The 27473-nt window shown below is 47.1% G+C and overlaps 1 protein-coding gene and 1 long non-coding RNA gene across 2 annotated transcripts in view; one reads left to right on the forward strand and one right to left on the reverse strand.

The window, feature by feature from the left end:
* The window catches only part of cybc1 (cytochrome b-245 chaperone 1), a 45573-nt gene that overhangs the window by 2275 nt on the left and 15825 nt on the right, over positions 1-27473 (forward strand). Inside the window, exons 2-3 of the mRNA XM_072483278.1 lie at positions 23435-23584; positions 25117-25158. Of these exons, the coding sequence (XP_072339379.1) occupies positions 23497-23584; positions 25117-25158 (130 nt within the window). The 5' untranslated portion in view covers positions 23435-23496. The remainder of the gene's footprint in view (positions 1-23434; positions 23585-25116; positions 25159-27473) is intronic.
* Positions 23085-24113, reverse strand: LOC140395482 (uncharacterized). Its single transcript, XR_011936198.1, has 2 exons — positions 23757-24113; positions 23085-23287 (listed from the first exon to the last, which is right to left on the reverse strand). It is a non-coding gene; the product is annotated as an uncharacterized lncRNA (long non-coding RNA).

Here is a 27473-nt window from a genome sequence, read left to right on the forward strand (position 1 = left end):
GAGAAATTTGTAAATAAGGACAGTTACTTTTTCAAGGTAAGGGTGAACCAGGAGGGTTTTTGCAACAATCAATGGTAGTTTCATCGTCATCATTACTGAAATTAGCTTTACGTTCAAAATGTATTAATTCGATTAAAATTCCACCAACTGCCATAATGGGAGTTGTATTCATGTGCCCGGAGTCTGAGCTGACATTACCACTATGCCACTATTGCCCCACGATTTTAAACTTGGTGCATTGGGATACACACAGCTGATACAGAATGACAAGGGTGAGGGCTAAATTTAATTTGTTCAGTTGTCTGTATAGTAGGTAAAGGTGGTTACAGTTTTCTAAAATGTGGGAAGTTCCAGTTTGATTCTTTTTAAATGAAAAAAAACAAGTTTAACAAGTACTTGATAGTGGTGTTCAAAATCCTGAGCAGTTTCGATAAGAGTAGAGGAGGAGAAAAAATATTCCTTTTGGCAGAAGGGCGAGAGCCAAAGGACACAAATTTAAGTTTGACAAAAGAACCAAAAGCAATATGAGGAAAAACAGATTATGCACCAAATGGTTACAATTTTGAATGTACTGCCTGATTTTCAAAAGCGGGTTGGATCAAAGCTAAAACAATTGCAGGGCTGAGGCATAAGGTGGGGAAGTGGGATGTGATTTGATTTATTGTCACATATACCGTAGTACAGTGAAAAATATTTTTCTGCGGCCGAGGGAACGTACACAGTACGTACATAGTAGACAAAAAGAATAATCAACAGAGAACATTGACAAATGGTACATCGACAAACAGTGATTGGTTACAGTGCGGAACAGTGCGGGCCAAACAAAGCAAATACATGAGCGTGGTAGTCACCACTGTTGTATTGTATATACCGCATACGAGGGGTATTACGGTAAGGCCCCTGTACTACAGGTACGGGGGTAGATCCCTGCCTGCTGGCTCTGCCCATTAGGCAGAGTATAAATGTGTGTGCTCACCGAGCTGCAGCCATTTCAGCAGCAGCTGCAGGAGGCTACACACCTCTGCGTAATAACGCCTCGATTACACACTACTCTCGTCTCGTCGTAATTAAAAATATATATATATATTTATTCAAATTTTTCAACAAATTTGCAACAAACCCCCGCCCCCAACAAAAAGAAAGAAACAAGAACACAACAATCAGAAATTATACATTGGATTTCCCCCATATACAATAACACCCCATATAACATTTAAAAACACAAATAGGGAGAACCCCCCCCACCCTTGGGCTGCTGCTGCTGACCTCCTCCTAACGCTCCACGAGATAGTCTAAGAACTGTCGCCATCGCCTGTAGAACCCTTGCACAGACCCTCGCAAGGCAAACCTTATCCTCTCCAGCTTGATGAACCCTGCCATGTCATTGATCCAAACTTCCACTCTAGGGGGATTCGCATCTTTCCAAAGTCGCAAAATCCTCCGCCAGGCTACCAGGGACGCAAAGGCCAGAATACCGGCCTCTTTCGCCTCCTGCACTCCCGGCCCGACCGATACCCCAAATAATGCCAATCCCCAGCTCGGCTTGACCCGGGCGTTCAGCACCTTGGACATAGTCCTCGCAAAACCCCTCCAAAACCCATCCAGCGCCGGGCACGACCAGAACATATGGGCCTGATTTGCTGGGCTCCCCGAGCACTTCCCACATCTGTCCTCCACCCCAAAGAACCTACTCAACCTCGCCCCTGTCATATGCGCTCTGTGAACAACTTTAAACTGTATCAGGCTGAGCCTGGCGCAAGAGGAGGAAGAATTAACACTACTCAGGACATCAGCCCACAGACCCTCATCTATCTCCACCGAGGTCTCCTCCTCTTCTTACAGCTCCTGGTAAATCGCCAAAACCTTGCCTTCTCCAACCCATACACCCGAAATCACCCTGTGCTGAATCCCACGTGCCGGAAGCAGCAGGAATTCCCTCACCTGCCGCCTCACAAACACCCTCACTTGCATGTACCTGAAAGCGTTTCCCGGGGGTAGCCCAACTTCTCCTCCAGCGCCCCTAGGCTCGCAAACGTCCCATCGATGAACAGGTCCCCCATTCTTCTAATCCCTGCCCGATGCCGGCTCCGAATCCCCCCATCCATCCTTCCCGGGACGAACCGATGATTCTCCCGAATCGGGGACGAAACCAAGGCTCCCACCTCACCCCTGTGTCTCCTCCACTGCCCCCAAATCTTCAGCGTCGCCGCCACCACCGGACTTGTGGCGTACCTTGTCAGTGAGAGCGGCAGTGGTGCCGTCACCAGCGCCCTCAGGCTCCTGCCCACACAGAACGTCATCTCTGGACTCTCCCACGCCGCCCCCTCTCCCTCCATTACCCACTTACGGATCATCGCCACATTGGCTGCCCAATAATAGCCACACAAATTCGGCAACGCCAGCCCCCCCGCTGTCCCTGCTACGTTCCAGAAACACTCTCTTCACCCTCGGGGTCTTATTCGCCCACACAAATCCCATGATGCTCCTGCTTACCCGTTTGAAAAAGGCCTTGGGAATCACAATGGGAAGGCACTGGAACATAAAGAGGAACCTCGGGAGGACCGTCATTTTGACCGACTGCACCCTACCTGCTAGTGAGAGTGGCAGCATATCCCATCTTTTAAAATCCTCCTCCATCTGCTCCACCAACCGCGCCAAATTCAGCTTGTGCAGGGCCCCCCAACTCCTCGCTACTTGGATCCCTAGGTACCGAAAGCTCCTTTCCGCCCTCTTCAGCAGTAGCTGGTCTATCCCCCTTCCCTGGTCCCCTGAATGCACCACAAAGAGCTCACTCTTCCCTACGTTGAGTATATAACCCCGAAAAGTCCCCAAACTCCCTAAGGATCCGCATGACCTCCGTCATCCCCTCCACATACAACAACAGGTCGTCGGCATACAACGACACCCGGTGTGTGCTCCCCCGGACCAGTCCCCTCCATTTCCTGGACTCCCTCAGTGCCAGGGCCAGCGGCTCAATTGCCTGTGCAAACACAACGGGGATAACCGAAAGTACTCCAACCTCCGCCGGTTTGTAGCCACACTCGCCACTGGGGCTCTATATAGCAAGCTTCTCAATCGCCTCCTTCATTGGCGCCAGCATTTCTGTCCTCAGCTCCTCAAAGCAGCATTTAAGAAACTCCTGCTGCTCCTGTGACCACTGCGCCCACGCTGCTTGGTCTCCATCCGCCGCCATCTTGCTTTTCCTCCCTCGCACTTTTCGCTGCACCAGGATCACTTTTTTCACCGCTCCACTCCTGGTCCAAACCATATAATATCGGGTAGGACCTTGCTGTCACCTTCCCACACTGGAAGCCGTCGAACAATTGGCGTTGGAGCCCCTCTGAAGAGCCCAAAGATCCGTTCCGGCGGGAGCTGCCAAACGTGAGACCTACCTAGGCATAGCCGCAATCGGAATGTCATTCTCGTCTCGTCGTAATTGATAGTGCATCAGTTTATTACGCAGAGGTTTTACAATGATGGATCTCCGCATCAAGCCTGATCGCCTGCAGCTGCACCCTCAAGCAGACCACGCCAAGTCGTCCTTCGCACATTGGCTAGCTTGCTTTGAAGCCTACATCGGATCTGCGACAGAAACACCCTCAGAGGCACAGAAGCTCCCGATACTTTACACGCGGCTGAGCTCCGATATCTTTCCCCTCATCCGGGATGCGCCAACCTACGCTGAGGTCATGGCGCTACTGAAGGAGACCTATACTCAGCAGACCAACAAAATCTACGCCAGGCACCTCCTGTTCACACGGCACCAACTCTCCAGTGAGTCTGTGGTAGACTTTTGGCGTGCCCTGCACGCCCTGGTGACAGACTGCGATTGCCAGGCCGTTTCGGCCGTTGAACTTTCTGACCTGCTAGTTAGGGATGCGTTCGTTACGGGCATAGGGTCGGCCTACATCCGCCAGCGCCTCTTAGAAGGGGCTACCCTCGACCTCGCAGCGACCAAGAAACTACCGATCTCGCTCACAGTCGCCTCACGCAATGTACAGGCGTATGCCCCCGACCGCACGGCCCACCCTTCCTGGGCATTGTGCACCCGCCAGCGAACACCCCATCAGCGACTGCCCCCAGGCCTGCGCCGCGCGGCAGCCAACCAACCCCGGGGGACCCAAGTGCTACTTCTGCGGACAGACAAAACACCCCCGGCAGCGCTGCCCGGCGCGGAGCGTGCTCTGCAAGGCCTGTGGGAAGAAAGGCCATTTCGCTGCTGTGTGCCAAGCCCGCTCGATCGCCGCTATTGTCCCTGCACCCTCCACGTGCGGTCCGTGGGCGCTGCCATCTTCCTCACCTCAGACCACGTGCGGCCCGTATGTGCCGCCATCTTGCTCGCCTCACAACACGTGTGGCCCGTGGGCGCCGCCATCTTGCCTGCCTCCGGACCCCTGCTCATCGGGCCGCTCATCGCCTGCAACCGGTAGCACGGTAGCATTGTGGAGAGCACAATTGCTTCACAGCTCCAGGGTCCCAGGTTCGATTCCGGCTTGGGTCACTGTCTGTGCGGAGTCTGCACATCCTCCCCGTGTCTGCGTGGGTTTCCTCCGGGTGCTCCGGTTTCCTCCCACAGTCCAAAGATGTGCAGGTTAGGTGGATTGGCCATGATAAATTGCCCTTAGTGTCCAAAATTGCCCGTAGTGTTGGGTGGGGTTGCTGGGTTATGGGGATAGAGTGGAGGTGTGGACCTTGGGTTGGTTGCTCTTTCCAAGAGCCGGTGCAGACTCGATGGGCCGAATGGCCACCTTCTGTACTGTAAATTCTATGAACAGCTGCCGACCAGCCGCATCTCGCCTCAATCACGATCGACCAGTCCCGACCGCCCAACCCCGCGACCACGTCGACTACAGTGAAGGTCGACGGGCACAAGATATCCTGCCTTCTGGACTCCGGGAGCACTGAGCTTCATCCACCCCGATACGGTAAGGCGCTGCTCCCTCACGGTACACCCCATTAACCAGAAAATCTCCCTGGCCTCCGGATCCCACTCCGTGGCGATCCGGGGGTACTGCACCGCCGCCCTCACCATCCAGGGAGTAGAGTTCAGCGACTTCCGGCTCTACATCCTTCCCGATGCGTACCCCCTTCTTCTCGACAGTGGACCTAAAATCTGCCTACCACCAGCTCCCCATTCGCAAGGCGGACCGCCCGTACACCGCATTTGAAGCAGACGGCCGCCTTTACCACTTCCTTAGGATTCCCTTTGGCGTCACTAACAGGGTCTCGGTCTTCCAAAGGGAGATGGACCGAATGGTTGACCGGTACGGACTGCGGGCCACCTTCCCGTACCTGGATAACGTCACCATCTGCAGCGGACCACGACGCTAACCTTTCCAAATTCCTCCACACCGCCAAACTCCTCAATCTAACCTACAACAAGGAGAAGTGCGTGTTCAGCACGAACCGATTAGCCATCCTCGGCTATGTGGTCCAGTGCTGGGGCCCGACCCCGATCGCATGCGCCCCCTCATGGAACTCCCCCTTCCCCACTGCCCCAAGGCCCTCAAACGATGCCTGGGCTCCTTCTCGTACTACGCCCAGTGGGTCCCTAACTATGCGGACAAGGCCCACCCACTCATTCACTCCACCATTTTCCCCCTGACGGCCGAGGCTCACCAGACCTTCAACCGTATCAAGGCCGACATCGCCAAGGCCGCGATGCACGCGGTCGACGAGACGCTCCCCTTCCAAGTTGAGAGCGATGCATCAGACGTCACTCTCGCCGCCACCCTCAACCAGGCAGGCAGGCCTGTGGCATTCTTTTCCCGCACCCTCCATGCCTCCGAAATTCAGCACTCCCCAATCAAAAAGGAGGCCCAAGCTATCGTTGAAGCTGTGCGGCATTGGAGGCATTACCTGACCGGCAGGAGATTCACTCTCCTCACTGACCAATGGTCGATAGCCTTCATGTTCAACAACACACAGCGGGGTAAGATCAAAAATGATAAGATCTTGAGGTGGAGGATCGAGCTCTCCACCTACAATTACGAGATTTTATATCAACCCTGTAAGCTCAACGAGCCCCCCGATGCCCTATCCCGAGGTACTTGTGCCAGCGCACAAGTGGACCGACTCCGGACCCTGCACGACGATCTCTGTCACCCAGGGGTCACCCGCTTTTATCACTTCATAAAGGCCCGTAATCTGCCCTACTCCATCGAGGAAGTCAGGGCTATCACCAGAGACTGCCAGGTCTGCGCGGAGTGTAAACCGCACTTCTACCGGCCAGACCGAGCGCACCTGGTGAAGGCCTCCCGCTCCTTTGAATGCCTCAGCGTGGACTTCAAAGGGCCTCACCCCTCCACCGACCAAAACACGTACTTTTTTTTAAATGTGGTCGCCGAATATTCCAGATTCCCCTTCGCCGTCCCATGCCCCGATATGACGTCTGCCACCGTCATCAAAGCCCTCAACACCATCTTCGCTCTGTTCGGTTTCCCCGCCTACGTCCACAGCAACCGGGGATCCTCATTTATGAACTAAGAGCTGCGCCAGTACCTGCTCAACAGGGGCATTGCCTCGAGCTGGACGACCAGCTACAATGCCCGGGGAAATGGGCAGGTGGAGCCGGAGAATGGGACGGTCTGGAAGGCTGAGCTGGCCCTACGGTCCAGAAATCTCATGGCCTCCCGCTGGCAGGAGGTCCTCCCCGACGGCCTTCACTCCATTTGGTCACTCCTTTGGACTGTGACTAACGAAACTCCCCATGAACGTCTCTTTGCCTTCCCCAGGAAGTCCACCTCCGGGGTTTCGCTCCCAACGCGGCTGGCAGCTCCAGGACCCGTTCTCCTCTGCAAGCACGTGCGGCTACACAAGGCGGACCCGTTGGTTGATAGGGTACAGCTACATCACGCGCACCCGCAGTACTCCTACATAGCGTACCCCGACGTCTGCCAAGACACAGTCTCCCTCAGGGACCTGGCACCAGCTGGGTCCCCACAACCCCCCCCCCCCCCCCCCCCCCCCACCTCTGCCCCGGCGCCACCCTGCCTCCCCCACCACAGCCTCCACTCCAGGACTATCCGTCCTCCCCTTGGTCCCACCCGGGGATGAAGATGAGGTCGACACGCTCCCGGAGTCAATGACGATCGAACCGGCGCCGAAATCGCCAGCAGAACTGTGGCGCTCACAACGACTGATCAAGGTGCCCGATCGTCTGAATTTGTAAACTTTTCCTTAAAATGTTAAACGCCTGAATGTAAATAGTTTTCCACCCCCCCCCCACTGGACTCTCTTTTTTTTTAAAACAGGGGGTGAATGTGGTAGTCACCACTGTTGTATATACCACATACAAGGGGTATTATGGTAAGGCCCCTGGGCTACAGGTACGGGGGTAGATCCCTGCCTGCTGGCTCCGCCCAGTAGTCGGAGTATAAATATGTGGGCTCTCCGAGCTGCAGTCATTTCGGCAGCAGCTGCGGGAGGCTACACATCTCTGCGTAATAAAGCCTCGATTACACTCTACTCTCGTTTTGTCGTAATTGATGGTGCATCAATGAGCTAGAGCAGCATAGGGCATTGTGAATAGTGTTCTCATGGGGAGCAGATCAGTCCGAGGGGGGAGTCGCAGAGGAGTCTTGTAGCTGTGGGGAAGAAGCTGTTCCTATGTTTGGATGTGTGGGTCTTCAGACTTCTGTACCTTCTGCCTGATGGAAGGGTCTGGAAGAAGGCAATGCCTGGATGGGAGGGGTCTCTGATAATTCTGTCTGCCTTCCTGATGCAGCAGAAGGTGTATACAGATTCAATGTGGGGTGGCAAGCTTGTGTGATACGTTGGGCTGTGTTCACCTTGTTTGCTGTTGCCAGGAGTGACGGCTGAATGGCCTGCCCCATACTGCAACCAATATCTGATTCTAAGTTAAAATGGAGTACCGTGGTCCTAGAGTTGGAAAATATTGAAAGAAAAAGTTGCTTCATGTAAAATAATTTTTGCTTAATAATTCACATTTAAACTGAGTCTGTTGGTTTGATTTTCAATTTCTCACTGGAGAAAGATCTGATGGTAGCAGTGACTGAAATTATACCAGCAGGAAGATTCGCTTGTATTTAGAAGCTTGCCAAAATAACACCGCTAATGATATTTTGAAGACAGTGGCAGTTACCATCTGCCAATGAAAGTGACCTAAAATAGGAGTGCTTGCTTGAATACGTTGGAATAGCAAAGGTAGGGGATATCACAAATTTAAAAGGGGGTTTGGAGCTCGGTTCCAGGCCTAAGGTTGTTCATGGCTTGATCAAGCTTGAGGCAAAGGCTGGAGCCAATAGCAAGAATATGGATTTTTGCTGAATAGTAAGATGGCTTTTCCTGTGTTTGGCTGTAGGTGATTCGCTTGATGTCAGGCAATCAAACGGTTGTGTAAGCTGATGGGGAGTAAAAAGCTGAAAATTATTAACACACATGTGACACTAATTCTGCGTTTCCATATACTATCTTAAACGGATAGTGTCTGAATGAAGAGGGGGCAAGGATAGAAGTTTATTATTGGTTGTGGTTTGGAATAATATGCAAATAGTTTAAACCTAGAAATTAATGTTGCTAATATTAGTAATTGTGTCTTGGTGTTGGAATGATATTTCCTTAACATTCACTGTAATGTAGGGTGTAAACACCTTCATTTCAAATCATTTATGGTCTCTGAACAGATATTGTATAACCATGTTACGAATATGACCAACATTGGTGTCTTGGCTTCAATGTTTTCAACAAAATATGATCTTTGCCAATTAAAGAAAGAAAACATATATTTACTTTCTGTCCCAGGTGTCTTTGCCTGTGCTATTGAACACTTGAACTTGATGGAGGGGCGCTTGTAACAAACTGCAGTCAAGTTGCCATACATCTCAGACTTGCACATTACAGCCTTTGTATAATTAATGTTCTTTATTGGTTGAATTGTGCATCTGTCCTGACGGAAAGCTAACAGAATGAGTACTGGAAATCTTTATAAAAATCTGAAGCTGTCGATAGATTTGCTTAACAATTGTGCCGCTTAACACATGAGGACATGATCAACTGGAGCACTGCATAGTATCCAGTGGAGCTGCAACAACTGGGAGAATACCATGCTATTGGTGCTATACCATGCATGGCTATGTGCTTGCCACGTTGGGTCACACAAAACACAGGATTTCCAAATCCTGTTGTGAAGACCATTAACCTCCACACTGATCAGGTCATGAATCACAGCTCATTCTTCTGAGTTGGTTTGAATAAACAAAGATATTTACAAAGCTAAATTAAAAAAAAAAAATTAAAATTTTTTTAATATAAGTTATTTTTATTTTAATATAAGTACCCAATTATTTTTTTCCAATTAAGGGGCAATTTAACATGGCCACTCCACCTAGCCTGCACATCTTTAGGTGGTGGGGGCAAAACCCACGCAAACACGGGGAGAATGTGCAAACTCCACACGGACAGTGACCCAGAGCCGGGATCGAACCTGGGACCTCAGCGCCGTGAGGCTGCAGTGCTAACCCACTACAAAGCTAAATTCCACACCGACAGTTACCCAGAGCTGGGATCGAACCTGGGACCTCAGCGCCATGAGGCTGCAGTGCTAACCCACTACAAAGCTAAATTGACTGCCACAAAAGTGTTGTCACTTTTTCTGATTAAAATATGCTTTGTTCACAATGCATTTGTAGTGTTAAGGGAAATTTACATTAGAGGTTATTCATTTATTCATTAAGAATCTCTATTTTATTATGTGAGTTCTCCCAGTGAGCCAGAGAGAAGACAGCCAGAGTGAGACTGCAAAGAGTGAGTTTGGGAATTTGAATCTAGGTGGGAATTCGAAGCTTGGGGGGAGGAGGTGCTTTTTATCCCTGGTAAGTAACTGATAAGTAGTTTTTCTTTTCATTGTCTAATTTATTTATTTTTTCTTTCGTTTTTTGGAATTGTCGTTGTATACGTTTACGTAAGGTTTAAGGTATGGCAGGAGTACCCAGACCCGTGTCATGCTCCTCGTGTGCGATGTGGGAGCTCAGGGACACGTCCACTGTCCCTGGCTCCTTCATGTGCAAGAAGTGTGTCCAGTTGCAGCTCCTGTTTAACTGCTTGGCGGCTCTGGAGCTGCGGATGGACTCACTTTGGAGCATCCGCGATGCTGAGGACGTCGTGGATAGCACGTTTAGCGAGTTGGTCACACTGCAGGTGAAAGTTACTGAGGGAGATAGAAAATGGGTGACCAAAAGACAGAGCAAGAGTAGGAAGGCAGTGCAGGTGTCCCATGCGGTCATCTCACTGCAAAACAGATATACCGCTTTGGATACTGTTGAGGGAGATGGCTCACAAGGGGAAGGCAGCAGCAGCCAGGTTCATGGCACTGTGGCTGGCTCTGCTGCGCAGCTGGTCAGGAAGAAGAATGGCAGGGCTATAGTGATGGGGGACTCAATCGTAAGGGGACTCGATCGTGAGGGGTATAGAGAGGCGGTTCTGCGGACGCAATCGAGACCCCAGGATGGTATGTTGCCTCCCTGCTGCAAGGGTCAAGGATGTCTCGGAGCGGCTGCAGGACATTCTGGGGAGGGGAGGGGGGTGGGGGGTAGGGTGAACAACCAGCTGTCATGGTGCACATAGGCACCAACGATATAGGTAAAAAACGGGACGAGGTCCTGCAAGCTGAATTCAGGGAATTAGGAGTTAAACTAAAAAGTAGGACCTCAAAGGTAGTAATCTCAGGATTGCTACCAGTGCCACGAGCTAGTCAGAGTAGGAATGACAGGATAGATGGGATGAATGCGTGGCTCGAGAGATGGTGCAAGAGGGAGGGATTCAAATTCCTGGGGCATTGGAACCGGTTCTGGGGGAGGTGGGACCAGTACAAACTGGACGGTCTGCACCTGGGCAGGACTGGAACCGATGTCCTGGGGGGGGTGTTTGCCAGAGCTGTTGGAGAGGGTTTAAACAAATATGGCAGGGGGATGGGAACCAATGCAGGAAGTTGGAACCAATGCAGGAACAGGGACAGAAACACAAGGCAGTAAGGGGCAAAGTGTACGGCGAGATGCCGTAGTCAAAAATCAAAAAGGGCGGCAGTACAAGGTACAGTGACTTAGGGGAGCTCGGTGAATAGGACCAGTAATACTAAAAGGAATAAAACGGGAAGTAAAAACATTAATGGTAACCAACGCGGCAGGTTGTTACATGAAGATATGGGTTCAACGACAAGGAAAATTAGGAGAAAGGTTAAGAGGAAATATAACTTAGGAGAGGTTACTGATCGAGGCGTTAAGATTCAGAACAGAGGTAAAAAAGCGAACATAAGTGTACTTTACCTGAATGCTCGTAGTATTCGGAATAAGGTAAATGAGTTGATGGCGCAAATCATCGTGAATGACTTTGATTTAGTGGCCATTACTGAAACCTGGTTAAAGGATGGTCACGACTGGGAGTTAAATATCCGAGGGTTTCAAACTATTCGGAAGGACAGAGTGGATGGTAAGGGAGGTGATGTAGCTCTGTTATTTAAGGATGACATCCGGGCAATAGTAAGGGATGACATCGGTGCTATGGAGGATAAGGTTGAATCCATTTGGGTGGAAATCAGAAATAGTAAGGCGAAAAAGTCACTGATAGGAGTAGTCTATAGGCCACCAAATAGTAACATTATGCATGTAGAAATGGTACAGCAGTTGCCATGGGGGATTTTAATCTACATGTCGATTGGTTTAACTAGGTCGGTCAAGGCAGCCTTGAGGAGGAGTTTATAGAATGTATCCACGATAGTTTCCTAGAACAGTATGTAATGGAACCTACGAGGGAACAAGCGGTCCTAGATCTGGTCCTGTGTAATGAGACCGGATTGATTCATGATCTCATAGTTAGGGATCTTCTCGGAAGGAGCGATCACAATATGGTGGAATTTAAAATACAGATGGAGGGTGAGAAGGTAAAATCAAACACTAGTGTTTTGTGCTTAAACAAAGGAGATTACAATGGGATGAGAGAAGAACTAGCTAAGGTAGACGGGAGGCACAGACTTTATGGTGGAACAGTGGAGAACCTTCCAAGCGATTTTACACGGTGCTCAGCAAAAGTTTATACCAACAAAAAGGAAGGACGGTAGAAAGAGGGAAAAATCGACCGTGGATATCTAAGGAAATAAGGGGGAGTATCAAATTGAAGGAAAAAGCATACAAAGTGGCAAAGATTAGTGGGAGACTAGCGGACTGGGAAATCTTTAGGGGGCAACAGAAAGCTACTAAAAAAGCTATTAAGAAGAGTAAGATAGATTATGAGAGTAAACATGCTCGGAATATAAAAACAGATAGTAAAAGTTTCTACAAATATATAAAACAACAAAGAGTGGCTAAGGTAAATATTGGTCCCTTAGAGGATGAGAAGGGAGATTTAATAATGGGAGATGAGGAAATGGCTGAGGAACTGAACAAGTTTTTTGGGTCGGTCTTCACAGTGGAAGACACAAATAACATGCCAGTGACTGATAGAAATGAGGCTATGACAGGTGAGGACCTTGAGAGGTATCACTAAGGAGGTAGTGATGGGCAAGCTAATGGGGCTAAAGTTATACAGGTCTCCTGGCCCTGATGGAATGCATCCCAGAGTGCTAAAAGAGATGGCTAGGGAAATTGCAAATGCACTAGTGATAATTTACCAAAGTTCACTAGACTCTGGGGTGGTCCCGGCAGATTAGAAATTAGTAAACGTGACACCACTGTTTAAAAAAGGAGGTAGGCAGAAAGCAGGTAATTATAGGCCAGTGAGCTTAACTTTGGTAGTAGGGAAGATGCTGGAATCTATCATCAAAGAAGAAATAGCGAGGCATCTGCATGGAAATTGTCCCATTGGGCTGATGCAGCATGGGTTCATGAAGGGCAGGTCGTGCCTAACCAATTTAGTGGAATTTTTTGAGGACATTACCAGTGCGGTAGATAACGGGGAGCCAATGATGTGGTATATCTGGATTTCCAGAAAGCCTTTGACAAGGTGCCACACAAAAGGTTGCTGCATAAGATAAAGATGCATGGCATTAAGGGTAAAGTAGTGGCATGGATAGAGGATTGGTTAATTAATAGAAAGCAAAGAGTGGGGATTAATGGGTGTTTCTCTGGTTGGCAATCAGTAGTTAGTGGTGTCCCTCAGGGACCAGTGTTGGGCCCACAATTGTTCACAATTTGCATAGATGATTTGGAGTTGGGGACCAAGGGCAATGTGTCCAAGTTTGCAGATGACACTAAGATGAGTGGTAAAGGAAAAAGTGCGGAGGATACTGGAAGTCTGCAGAGGGATTTGGATAGGCAAAGTGAATGGGCTAGGATCTGGCAGATGGAATACAATGTTGGCAAATGTGAGGTTATCCATTTTGGTAGGAATAACAGCAAAAGGGATAACTATTTAAATGATAAAATATTAAAACATGCTGCTGTGCAGAGGGACCTGGGTGTGCTGGTGCATGAGTCGCAAAAGTTGGTTTATAGGTACAACAGGTGATTAAGAAGGCAAATGGAATTCTGTCCTTCATTGCTCGAGGGATGGAGTTTAAGACTAGGGAGGTTATGCTGCAATTGTATAAGGTGTTAGTGAGGCCACACCTGGAGTATTGTGGTCAATTTTGGTCTCCTTCCTTGAGAAAGGACGTACTGGCACTGGAGGGTGTGCAGAGGAGATTCACTAGGTTAATCCCAGAGCTGAAGGGGTTGGATTACGAGGAGAGGTTGAGTAGACTGGGACTGTACTTGTTGGAATTTAGAAGGATGAGGGGGGCATCGTCTAGAAACATATAAAATTATGAAGGGAATGGATAGGATAGATGCGGACAGGTTGTTTCCACTGGCAGGTGTAAGCAGAACTAGGGGGCATAGCCTCAAAATAAGTGGAAGTAGATTTGGGACTGAGTTTAGGAGTAACTTCTTCACCCAAAGAGTTGTGAATCTATGGAATTCCTTGCCCAGTGAAGCAGTAGAGGCTCCTTCATTAAATGTTTTTTAGATAAAGATAGTTTTTTGAAGAATAAAGAGATTAAGGGTTATGGTGTTCGGGCTGGAAAGTGGAGCTGAGTCCACAAAAGATCAGCCATGATCTCATTGAATGGTGGAGCAGGCTCAAGGGGCCAGATGGCCTAATCCTGCTCCTAGTTCTTATGTTTAATTATTAGCTTATGCCTGCAATAGTGTGGACTGCTGAGTCATTCTATACTAGCTTACTCACCACGGCAATCTAATTCTGCAATGACCTGATGAGTACGGTTACGGGCGAGTCATTCTCTAACTGACCTACTGACATCTGCAATGTTCCGATTAATTGCTGAGTCATTCTGTTTCTGACAAACACACCGTTAACTATTGAGATATCTGTTATCCTTGTAACTGTGGACAAGGAGTTGTGCACGATAGTTAACTGATGGTCTCAGAGGAATGTGATTGGAAGCCAATTGTTGCTAGGGGGGCCTAATTGGTCGTGTATGTAACCCCCCCCCCCAAGCTAATGAGGAACTAACCAAGTGTGTAAATGTATAAAAGAGGCTAGCTGCCGTTGTACAATTGAGACGGTGACGACGAGCACTGAGGAGTGCCTGGCCTTCTCCCAAAAGCTTTTGCCAATAAATTGACTTGACTCAACTCTTTGGTGTGAATAAGTTATTTACCACTTCAGTAGATTGCGTAAAGTTGTATTATAAGCCCAATGTCCCACTTCCTAAAAGATAGTGTAGCCATATACTCCATTAGGTGTGCGGTATTCTAGGTACTGCAGTACGGAGAGGAGTACAGGTTATGAAGAGTGAATTTAATTATCTAAAATAATTCAGTTATTCTGTTGAAAATGATGAGCAGGATCAGAAGAAAATGAAATTAGTTTACCACCCTAGAGAACTGGTCAGTGATGCACAGCTTGATGAAACTGGATCTCAAACCCATTTCTCAGAATATTTCTTGGTCACAGGAAAGTAATTTTACAAAAAATAGCTCTTCAAAAGAATCAGTTGGCAGCAAACTTCCTGCCATGACTAGTGCATATTTTCTTGACTGAAAATCATATTTTTAAAACGCCCCCTAACCCCACCCATATCTCCCCCACCTTCAACTCTTGACATCTTTGTCCAAACATGAATTTATTTTCCACTAAGATTGAAACCATCCTATCAGCTGCTTCTGCCACGTCCCTTCCTTACCCAAGCTCACCAGGCCAAAGTTTCTCTGAAGCTCTTCCCCACCCTAGCCCTGGACTTGCAACATATCCTAGTTTCTTTATTATTTCCTCTTGTGCCGTTTCCAAGCACATCTTGTCCATGAGTCATGCTTCCTTAACCCATTGCCACCATGCTGCTGATCTCCCATCTTCCCTTTCTGGTTCCCACATGAACTGATATTGCCAACGATACTATCTTTTCAGGTACTGGCCTTCACACCTTCAAATCAGGTGTCATCATCCCTCTCCTCAAAATTAACCCTTGACCCCACCATCCTTGATAGAACATGGAACATACATAGAACATAGAACATTACAGCGCAGTACAGGCCCTTCGGCCCTCGATGTTGCACCGACCTGTGAAACCACTCTGAAGCCCATCTACACTATTCCCTTATTGTCCATATGTCTATCCAATGACCATTTGAATGTCCTTAGTGTTGGCGAGTCCACTACTGTTGCAGGCAGGGCATTCCACGCCCTTACTACTCTCTGAGTAAAGAACCTACCTCTGACATCTGTCCTATATCTATCTCCCCTCAATTTAAAGCTATGTCCCCTCGTGCTAGACATCACCATCCGAGGAAAAAGACTCTCACTGTCTATCTAATCCTCTGATTATCTTGTATGCCTCAATTAAGTCTCTCTAACGAAAACAGCCTCAAGTCCCTCAGCCTTTCCAAATAAGATCTTCCCTCCATACCAGGCAACATTCTGGTAAATCTCCTCTGCACCCTTTCCAATGCTTCCACATCCTTCCTATAATGCGGCGACCAGAATTGCACGCAATACTCCAAATGTGGCCGCACCAGAGTGTTGTATAGCTGCAACATGACCTCATGGCTCCTAAACTCAATCCCTCTACCAATAAAAGCTAACACACCGTACGCCTTCTTAACAACCCTCTCAACCTGGGTGGCAATTTTCAGGGATCTATGTACATGGACACCAAGATCTCTCTGCTCATCCACACTGCCAAGAATCTTACCATTAGCTCAGAACTCAGTCTTCCTGTTATTCCTTCCAAAATGAATCGCCTCACACTTTTCTGCATTAAAATTCATTTGCCACCTCTCAGCCCAGCGCTGCAGCTTATCTATGTCCCTCTGTAACTTGTAACATCCTTCCGCACTGTCCACAACTCCACCGACTTTAGTGTCATCTGCAAATTTACTCACCCCATCCTTCTACGCCCTCCTCCAGGTCAATTATGAAAATGACAAACAGCAGTGGCCCCAAAACAGATCCTTGTGGTACACCACTAGTAACTGGACTCCAGTCTGAACATTTCCCATCAACCACCACCCTTTGTCTTCTTCCAGCAAGCCAATTTCTGATCAAAACTGCTAAATCACCCTGAATCATATGCCTCCGTATTTTCTGCAGTAGCCTACCATGGGGAACGTTATCAAACGCTTTACTGAAATCCATATACACCACATCAATTGCTTTACCCTCGTCCATCTGTTTGGTCACCTTCTCAAAGAACTCAATAAGGTTTGTGAGGCACGACCTACCCTTCACAAAACCATGTTGACTATCTCTAATCAAATTAGTCCTTTCCAGATGATTATACATCCTATCTCTTATAAACCCTTCCAAGATTTTTCCCACAACAGAAGTAAGGCTCACTGGTCTATAGTTACCGGGGTTGTCTCTACTCCCCTTCTTGAACAAGGGGACAACATTTGCTATCCTCCAGTCTTCTGGCACTATTCCTGTAGACAAAGATGACTTAAAGATCAAGGCCAAAGGCTCAGCAATCTCCTCCCTAGCTTCCCAGAGAATCCTAGGATAAATCCCATCCGGCCCAGGTGACTTATCTAGTTTCACCCTTTCCAGAATTGCTAACACCTTCTCCTTACGAACCTCAAGCCCTTCTAGTCTAGTAGCCTGAATCTCAGTATTCTCCTCGACAACATTGTCTTTTTCCTGTGTGAATACTGACAAAAAATATTCATTTAGCACCTCTCCTATCTCCTCGGACTCCAGCACAACTTCCCATTACTTTCCTTGACTGGCCCTACTCTTACCCTAGTCATTCTTTTATTCCTGACATATCTATAGAAAGCTTTAGGGTTATCCTTGATCCTACCTGCCAAAGACTTCTCATGTCCCCTCCTGGCTCCTCTTAGCTCTCTCTTTAGGTCCTTCCTAGCTAACTTGTAACTCTCGAGCGCCCTAACTGAACCTTCATGTCTCATCTTTACATAAGTCTCCTTCTTCCTCTTGACAAGTGTTTCGACTGCTTTAGTAAACCAAGGTTCCCTCACTCGACCACGTTCTCCCTGCCTGATAGGTACATACTTATCAAGGACACGCAGTAGCTGTTACTTGAACAAGCTCCACATTTCCATTGTGCCCATCCCCTGCAGTTTTGCTCTCCATCCGATGTATCCTAAGTCCTGCCTCATCGCATCATAATTGCCTTTCCCTTAGATATAACTCTTGCCCTGCGGTATATACCTATCCCTTTCCATCACTAAAGTAAACTTAATCGAATTGTGGTCACTGTCACTATCACCAAAGTGCTCACCTACCTGTAAATCTAACACCTGTCCTGGTTCATTACCCAGTACCAAATCCAATATGGCCTCGCCTCTCGTTGGCCTATCTACATACTGTGTCAGGAAACCCTCCTGCACACATTGGACAAAAACGGACCCATCTAATGTACTCGAACTCTAGCGTTTCCAGTCAATATTTGTTCGTGCAGTGCAGAAGGAGGCCATTCGGCCCACCGACCCTGCACCGACTCACTTAAGCCCTCACTTCCACCCTATCCCCGTAGCCCAATAACCCCTCCTAACCTTTTTGGTCACTAAGGGCAATTTATCACGGCCAATCCACCTAACCTGCATCTTTGGACTGTGGGAGGAAACCGGAGCACCCGGTGGAAACCCAAGCAGACACTGGGAGAACGTGCAGACTCCACACTGACAGTGATCCAGCAGGGAATCGAACCTGGGACCCTGGTGCTGTGAAGCCATAGTGCTATCCACTTGTGCTACCATGCTGCCCACGGATCTCTGATGGATGGATCTCTGATCTCTCTTTCTTCTACTAAGTTCTAGAATGGGTTGTCATCTCCTAATTCTGTGCCCACCTTTCCTGGAACTCTGCTCTCCAGTCAGATTTGCACTCTTACCACAGTACTAAAATGGCTCTTAGCACAAATGACATCCTATGTGACTGTGCCAAAGGTAAACCATTTATCCTGCCCTTTGTGACCAGTCTGCAGCCTTTGACATAGTTGACCACCATCTTCCTCCAATGCTTCTCCCATTATTGTCCAGCTGAGTGGGACTGCTCTCACTAGTTTCCATTCTTAATTATTTAATCATATTGAGAGTATCACCTGTACTGGCGTCTCTTCCACTCCGATAATTGGCTCCCTCTCCCATTTCTCATCGACATGTTGCTTCTAGGTGAGATCATCTGAAAGCAGCATGTTTGTTTTTACACTTGCATTGAAGACACCCAGCTCATGTCCTGACCACCACTCATTACTCCTGCACTGTTGCTAAATTATCAGACTGCTTGTCTGACGAGCAGTACAGGTTGAGCAGAAATTTCTTCAAATTAAGTATTGAGAAGTCTGAAGCAGTTGTCTTCAGTCTCCAAAACAAACTCCTCTTTCCTAGTTACAGTTTCATCCCTTTCCCTGGCAAATAACGCAACCTTGTGTCATCCTTGACCCCAAGATGAGCATTCGATCACGTATCGTTGACATCACTAAGGCCGTCTAACATCCCCTCCATAACATCCATCCCTGCCTCAGCACCTCTGCTGCTGAAATCCTCACCTGTACCTTTGTTATCTCTAGACTCTGTCATAATATACACATCAGTATATGATGATGCAGAGACACACACTGACTGACACACTGCAAGACCAATCAACACACACAACAGAGCAGCCAATCACCAGTTAGGGCACGCTCACTATAAAGACAGAGGGCACCAGTTTTCCCGCTCATTCGGGATGCAGCCTCTGAGAGAGACAGTCAGTAACACAAACATCCACCATATGCTAGAAGTATAGGCTGGTCAGGTTAGGTATAGGTCTTCAGTCAATCTAACATAGTGTCGACCCACAGTGCAAGTATGTTTAACAGCTCTTAGTTAAATAAAATAGAGTTGTACTATTACAAGTGTTGGTAGCCTGTATATGTTACTGCTAAGGTAAACGCAGTCTCCACAGATCCAGAGTACCCAACACATCAGACTCGACTGCTCTAGCACATGCCTGGCCAGCCTCCCACATTCAACCCTGGAGGTCATCCAAAGTTCTGCTGCCCATTTCCTTTCATGTATCAAATTCACCCATCATTTTGTGCTGGCTGGTCTACATTGGTTCCTCATTCAGCAGCACCTCCATTTTTCAAATCCCTCAATGGCCTTGCCCCTCCCTATCTCTATAATCTCCTCTAGCCTCTAACCCTCTTGAGATATGTGTTGCTCAAATACTAGCCTCTTGAACACCCCTGGTTTTTAATTGTTCTATTATTGATCTATGCGCCTAACTGCCTGGCCCTAGCTCTGGAATCCCCTCCCTAAGTTACTTTGCCTTGTTTTTCATCTTTAAGATGCTCCTTACAAACTACCTCTTTGACAAAGCTCTTGGTCGTCTGCCTGAATGTTACCTTCCTTGGTTTAGTGTCAAATTTTGAATCCTAATACTCTGAAGCAGCTTGTGATGATTTATTGCATTACAACATTATTTATTTAGCAGTTTTAAAACGTATGTGTGTGTGTGTGTGTGTGTGTGTGTGTGTGTGTCAAATTGGAAACAGCAAAGTTAAATACACCTGTTCATTAACTAATTCATCCACCTTTTCTGCCTGTTGTTCTTTCCGAGAACAGCAAGAAACATAGAGCTAGAAATACAAACAATAAGAGCCAACACGTTGCAGTCAGCGTGACACAAAGATTGGAAGGCAAACCATAAAATTGAGTAAAAAGCAAATGACTGCGGATGCTGGAATGTGAAACAAACAAAGTGCGGGAGAGTCTCAGCAGGCCTGAGAGCATCTGTGGAGATAACGTTTCGAGTCTCGATGACTTTGTCAAAGCTGGGGCAAAGAGTAATCCAGACTCCATGTTGGCTCAGAGAGCAGTCAGACCCGCTGAGGTTGTCCATCACTTTCTGTTTTTGTTTCACAAAATGAAGTGTTGGGGTGGAGGAGATAGTCAAAAGTTTCTGTCTGAAAAGTTGCAAGAAGAGGAACATGTACTGTAAAACCTGGTGTAGATGTGCAATGTGCCAGGAGATCTCATTGGTACATAAGCCGATACGAGCTCGACCGGTCCAGTTTCGGATCCGTGACCGTGTCTAAAGTGTCCCCCCAGCATCATCAGCCGATGAGAGTCCAGGTCTGGAGTCTTCCCCAGCACCTGTCTCATAAATTCCACACCATCCTAGTTCAGGGCATAGATGTTGACTAACACCACCGGCATCCCCATCAATTTCCCGCTTACCATAACTATCTTCCCCCAGAGTCCGCCACTATATTTCCCACCTCGAAAGGAACCCACTTATTGACCAAAATCGCCACCCCCTTTGTTTTAAAATCCAGCCCTGAATGAAACACTTGCCCAACCCATCCCTTCCTCGGCCTAATCTTGTCCCCCACCATCAGGTGCGTCTCTTGTAGCATGGCCACATCCTCATTCAATCGCTTATCTGTGCGAACACATGGGCCCTCTTGACTGGCCCATTCAATCCTCGCACGTTCCACATGACCAGCCTGGTAAGGGGGCAACCCCCTCCCCTGCCGATCAACCATAGCCCCTCCTGGGCCAGTCTCCGGCCAGTGTCCCGCATTTCCTGAGGCCTGCCCTCGGGTGCCCACTGTCATCGATCCTCCACCCCTTGACACTTTCAATACCCTTCCCTTGTCAGCAGTACTCTTTCCCCCCCCCCCCCCCACTGACCTTCCACTCACCACCCCCCCCCTTTGCGCTTCCGTGAACTCGCCCGGCCAGCTAGCCTGGTGCCCTCCGCCCATGGCGCCTAGCATCTTACCCCCCTTCTGATTTAACCACCCCCCCCCCCGCTCGAACATTAGTGCAAACAAACCAAAAAGAATCCCTCCCCAAACCCAAACAAAAAAAACCAACCCCCCATCCCTTAACAAAGGGTAAAGAACAAACCGGAAGCTGAAAAAGAAAGAAACAGCCCCAAACATAAGTTAATGAAATGAAAATCGCTTATTGTCACAAGGAGGCTTCAATGAAGTTACTGTGAAAAGCCCCTAGTCGCCACATTCTGGCACCTGTTCGGGGAGGCTGGTACGGGAACTGCAACAGCACAGCATCTCCACCAAAGTTCAAGGTCCACCTTCTCCTGCCAGTCCATTGTCTCTGACAAATTCTACCGCCGCCTCCGTCGAGCCAAAGTACAATTCTCGGCCTTCGTAGGTCACCCACAGATGTGCCAGGTACAGTAGTCCAAACTTCACCCCCTTCTTGTAGAATGCTGCCTTGACCTTGTTGAAACCCATTCTCCTCTTGGCCAACTTTGCACCCAGGTCCTGGTACACTCTAATTTCACTGCCATCCCAGGTGCAGCGCCATATCTGCCTGGCCCACCTCATAATTTGCTCCTTGTCCAGAAATTGGTGGAGCCACACCACCAATGCCCTCGGCGGCTCTTTCCCCTGGGGCTTTCTCATTAGCGCCCTGCGCGCTCGATCCACCTCCAACGGCCGTGCAAACGCAACTTCTCCAGCGTACTCGCCACGTATGCACCAGCAGTCGGCATTTGCTCATTCACTCCCCTCCACCAGGCCCACGACCCTTATATTCTGCCTGTGTGACCGGTTCTCTAGGTCCTCGACCTTCTCCTGGAGCCGCTTCTGCTGATCGCGCTTCGGCCCCATCTCCGCTTCCATCGAGGCAAACTGCTCCTCATGTTCCCCACCACCTCCTCCATCTTCTGGATCACCTGACCCTGGGCTGCCAGCTTTGTTTCCTCACGGACAACCACCGCCCTGAATGAATCCACTGCCTGGGCCAACTCCTCCAGACTCTCCTGTTTCTGGGTGAACTTCTCGTTTAAGAAGCTCACCAGTTGGTCCACTGACCACTGAGCCGGCAGGGCCGCTCCCTGCCCCTCCGTCATCTCCAAGTGCGTCACAGGCACCGCACCACCTCCAACCGACTGATTCCCTCTCTTCCGCCCGATTCTGGCCCTCAGCTCCATACACCAGAGGGTCAATCTCTTCCCCTCACTCTCCTGCACCTTTATTCCAACTCTCATCCACCTGTTAACCGGGGAAAAGGTTCGAAAAAACCACCATGAGCGGGAGCCATCAAGTGTGCGACCACCGGCCACCACTGGAAGTCTGCAACTTCATTCTTAAAGTGACAAAATAATGAAGGAACAAAGCCGAATCAAACTTTTATTAATGTAGGATTTTCTCAAAGTATAAAGTTATATTCTGGTTTGATTTATGTCATCTACTAACATTTTATTATGTACCTCATTATAAGCATGCTTAGTATATATCGATCTAGGCTTTTGTAGAAATGGAATTGATCCTTGTGGTAGCATAGCCTCTTTTAAGGGGGCTGGCTTGGCAGGCTCGGGGCCAATGTGTGGGAGCGTGCAAACTCCGGCCAATGGAGAGTTTGCACTGTGCCCTGGGAGCAGGACCCCGACCTGTGTGGACGGCAGAGCTGAAGTGATTTGTCCTGTTATATTGTATTCCGTGTCTGTTATTTATCTGCCTTTACCGTTCATCAATAAACACTTGTGTTAACTACTGAAAGCTTTCCGTGTTTGTCTTGAGCCACCACGATCCTCCAATGTAATGTCAGTAACATCTATAAAATGATACTGTTACAAGTGGTTGGCAATTAATTGTAGCAGCATCGAGTGGGATTAGCTGAATTATTAGTATGTACTGTAGCATGAGATGAATTGCGTTGATTTGAAAATTAAAATTTTATTTTGCATAATATGTTTATACAATGCTTTTCCCTCCAGTATTAGTTTTTAAAAAAATGCTTTACAACTGGGCTTACTGTTGTGGATGTCTTCAGAAGCCATGGCTGTCTGCAGAAGCTGCAGAGTGATGTTAAATACATCAATTGTTAGATTCATGGCTGACTGGAAGCAGATACCACTTCTGTAAATGCAATAAAAATTTAATTATTTAATGCTGCTAATGTTATTCCTTGTTATTACAGAGACCTATAACATTATTTGCAATTGCTTTTTATTACATTTCCTTTCCAATTTTTCATTATGTTGCCACTTTGTGTTTGAATTGCAGATCCATTTGCAAGCATCAGTCAAGAATTGTAGCCCACATTTTGAGTTTTGCTTTTTGCAGAGATGGCTTACATGGTTGTTGAGGAACGAACAGATTCGATCCTTCACCTTAAGAGATCTCCAGGTGTTAGGTCCTGGTCCGTGTTGGTTGGTGAGTCCGTAATAATGAAAGCGTCTTGCGTTGGTTGGTAACACATTCATTTCTGGTTCGTAAAAGCATGGCTTCAAGTCCCAGAGCCAGACGTCAGTGCAGTACTGAGCCAGTTCTGCCTTGCTGGTTGAGCTGTTTTGTGACTGATGCATTTAAACCTTATCTGATTTACCTCTTCTACTAGTTCTGGTGAACATTATGGATTCCATGGGGCACTGCTGCCTCACGGTGCTGAGGACCCAGGTTCGATCCCGGCCCCGGGTCACTGTACGTGTGGAGTTTGCACATTCTCCCAGTGTCTGCGTGGGTCTCACCCCTGTGGTGATATGCATCACTGTAAAGACACAAGGTGTTAATGTAAATACATGTAGACTAGCTAGACACTAGAGGGAGCACCAGAGACATGACACACAGACACTCAACCAATAGAATAGTTAGATAGGACACGACCAATGGGCATTCACGATACACACAGAGGTGACACGACCACAGGAGGGCATTACACCAACCCATATATAAAGGACACAACACACATGATGTTCCTCTTTTCAGTGGAGACAGTCAGTGAGTAGAGACACAGGGTTGATTCAATATTACACCCACCACGTGGATTGTAGCAGACTGGTTAGTCAGTCTGAGTAGCTATAGAAGGATTAACAGTAGTGGCGAACCCGAGTATGAGAAGTGTAAATAGTTTAATAAACGTGTTGAACTTATCTTCACGTCTGAACCTTCCTTTGTCAAGTGCACCACAAGGAAGCCGCTTATGCTACGCCTAGCGCATATCAAAACAACCCCCCACAACCCAAAAAGATGTGCAGGTTAGGTGGATTGACCACGCTAAATTGCCCTGCAATTGGAGGGGAAAAAAGAATTGGGTAATCCAAATTTAGAAAAAAGACAAAAATAGATTCCATGGGATTACTCAAGGAAGAGGGAGAATTTTCTGGATGTCTTGATCAACATTCCATCATTAACTAAAAAAAGTTAACTGGGGGCAGCACGATGGCGCAGTGGGTTAGCCCTGCAGCCTCATGGCACTGAGGTCCCAGGTTCGATCCCGGCTCTGGGTCACTGTCCGTATGGTGTTTGCACATTCTCCCCCTGTTTACGTGGGCTTCGCCCCCATAATCCAAAGATGTGCAGGCTAGGTGGATTGGCCACGCTAAATTGCCCCTTAATTGGAAAAAAATAATTAGGTACTCTAAATTTAAAAAAAAAAAGAAGTTAACTGGTCATTTGTCTCCATACTGTCTCCAAGTACAACATTTTCCTGCACATGTTAAAATTAATTCATTATTTATAAATGCCTTAATAAAAATATTTATTAAAAATAATAATTAATTATGTGGAATTGTTTTGAGATGTATTGATTAAAATCTTTAACAATTATATTTAATTAATGTTGCACTACAGGGAGGAAAGGTTGGTGGGTGATTTTAATGTAAATTACTGAAGGACGTCATGACGAAAGCTGTACAAGTTCACAACAAAAATAATTAACACTGAAATTGTTCTTTTCTCTCCTGTAGGAATTGGTTCTATTGGTCTAGCTGCTGCTTACTACAGTTCAGGTAAGAAATGTCAGAGTGTAATCATTTAATATACTTCTCCTTTTACTAATTTAAAAACAATAAGTACATAGTTTCAACCATTCACCGAGGCCATGGTGTAGTGGTATTGTCACTGGATGAATAATCCATCCACGATCCAGGGTCGAATCCTACCATGGCAGATGGTGAAATTTGAATTCCGTTTTAAAAAATTTGAAATTTAGAATTAATGATGACCATGAAACCATTGTCAATTGCTGTAAAAATCCGTCTGGTTTACTAATGTCTTTAGGGAAGGAAATCTGTCTTTCTCTGGTCTGGCCTACATGTGACTCCACAGCAGTGTGGTTGACTTCTAAATGCCCTCTGAAATGGCCTGACAAGCCACTCAGTGAAAGGGCAATTAGGGATGGGCAATAAATGCTGGCTTTGTCAGCAACGCTCTCATCCCATGAAATAATTAATAAACATTAGCAATCATCTCTCAACCTGGAAAAGGTTAGGTCAATGAGGTGACAGATGGAATCCAGAGATTTCAGTGTAAATTCACGAGATTTGGTAAAACGAGCAAGAATGGAGAAATGTAAGAAATGTTTTGAGGAATATAAAGCAGGAAGAGATGTGAAGCTTTTGGCAGCTTGTTAAAAATCACTCATTTGGTATTTGCAAGCAGTGAAGGAACATAAAATGTTGGGACATGTAATACCAGGAAGGTAATATTGAAGGTTTTTCTGACTTCAGTGGACATAAACACATTTGATTTTCCTTCCAGTAATTTGAATGGAGTAAATAAGGACTCTTTTGCATGCACTCTGGCTCACCTGCTTTTCTGATATTTGTTATGCCAGGTGGTCTGGTGTGCCCAGAGCACAGGTCGAGATGATCCCCATTCACCCTTGTTCTCAAATTAATTGCAAAAGTGATAAACTGAATGCATGCAGCATACCGAAGTGCTGGCCGAGAGAAATCAATTGACCACTGCTGGGGAAATATAGTTTTTGTTTGAACTTTATTCTCCCCCTCAGGCTTGAATTATTTGGCATGTCAAGGCTAGATTGTCCATTAAGTTTACAATCCGTTACCATATACGTTTGACAGCACAGCATGAAGATTGCTGTTGTCAAAATTAACTATGTACAAATTTGCTTGATGTGAAACAAAGCTTTTCAATCATTTATAAGATTGTGTACGGATTTCTAAATTCATCTAACTTTGCAAACTAAATTAGAAGTACAAGAGACGAGTTTTCATCCTCACTGGGCACAATTGAGCAAAATTAATTGCAAGCAAGTCGCAGTAACGCCTGATTTTCATTTTATTGAAAGGAATATGCTGAAGATGGCAATTTTCTCCAATATATTATGTAACAAATTTTCTGAGCTCTGTAACGGCACAAAGAAAGATGCAGCAGTAAATGAGATAACAATGTACTGCACTTGTACTATGCTCTGCAGCATTCGTTTGAAAAGGTTTAATTATCATGTGCACAATATCTAAGAGCAAATGATGCTATTGGATCACTTGACAATTGATTTATTGGCGGTCAGTGTACAAGCAGCACAGCGGTTTCTGATCCTGGTTGAGTTTTCGAATAAATTTGCCAACCAGACGTTATGCAATTTATACAGCGAGAAAATAGGAAACCAAAATAGACGGTCAGTTCCTCTGGATTAATCTTGGACTCAACCGAATGGTATAAATTTAAGCCTGGCTGCAGGACTTCTGAAAAGTTTGTTGGCCTACATCAAAGAGAGTGCCTAATTTTGAGGTTTTAAAAACTAAAATATATTAGCTGTCATACCAAACTGTGTGAATATACCAGATGATAGGATGTTGTGACGATACATTTGATACGGTGATGGAGGCTGGTTTAGCTCAGTTGGCTGGACAGCTGGTTTGTGATACAGAGTGAGGCTGAGAAGTGGCAGATGGAGTTTAACCCTGAAAAGTGTGAGGTTGTCCATTTTGGAAGGACAAATATGAATGCGGAATACAGGGTTAACGGTAGAGTTCTTGGCAATGTGGAGTAGCAGAGAGATCTTGGGGTCTATGTTCATACATCTTTGAAAGTTGCCACTCAAGTGGATAGAGCTGTGAAGAAGGCCTATGGTGTGTTAGCGTTCATTAACAGAGGGATTGAATTTAAGAGCCGTGAGGTGATGATGCAGCTGTACAAAACTTTGGTAAGGCCACATTTGGAGTACTGTGTACAGTTCTGGTCGCCTCATTTTGGGCAGGATGTGGAAGCTTTGGAAAAGGTGCAAAGGAGATTTAACAGGATGTTGCCTGGAATGGCGAGTTGGTCTTACGAGGAAAGGTTGAGGGTGCTTGGCGTT

The sequence above is a fragment of the Scyliorhinus torazame genome, chromosome 18, assembly GCF_047496885.1.
Source record: "Scyliorhinus torazame isolate Kashiwa2021f chromosome 18, sScyTor2.1, whole genome shotgun sequence".
NCBI lineage: Eukaryota > Metazoa > Chordata > Chondrichthyes > Carcharhiniformes > Scyliorhinidae > Scyliorhinus > Scyliorhinus torazame.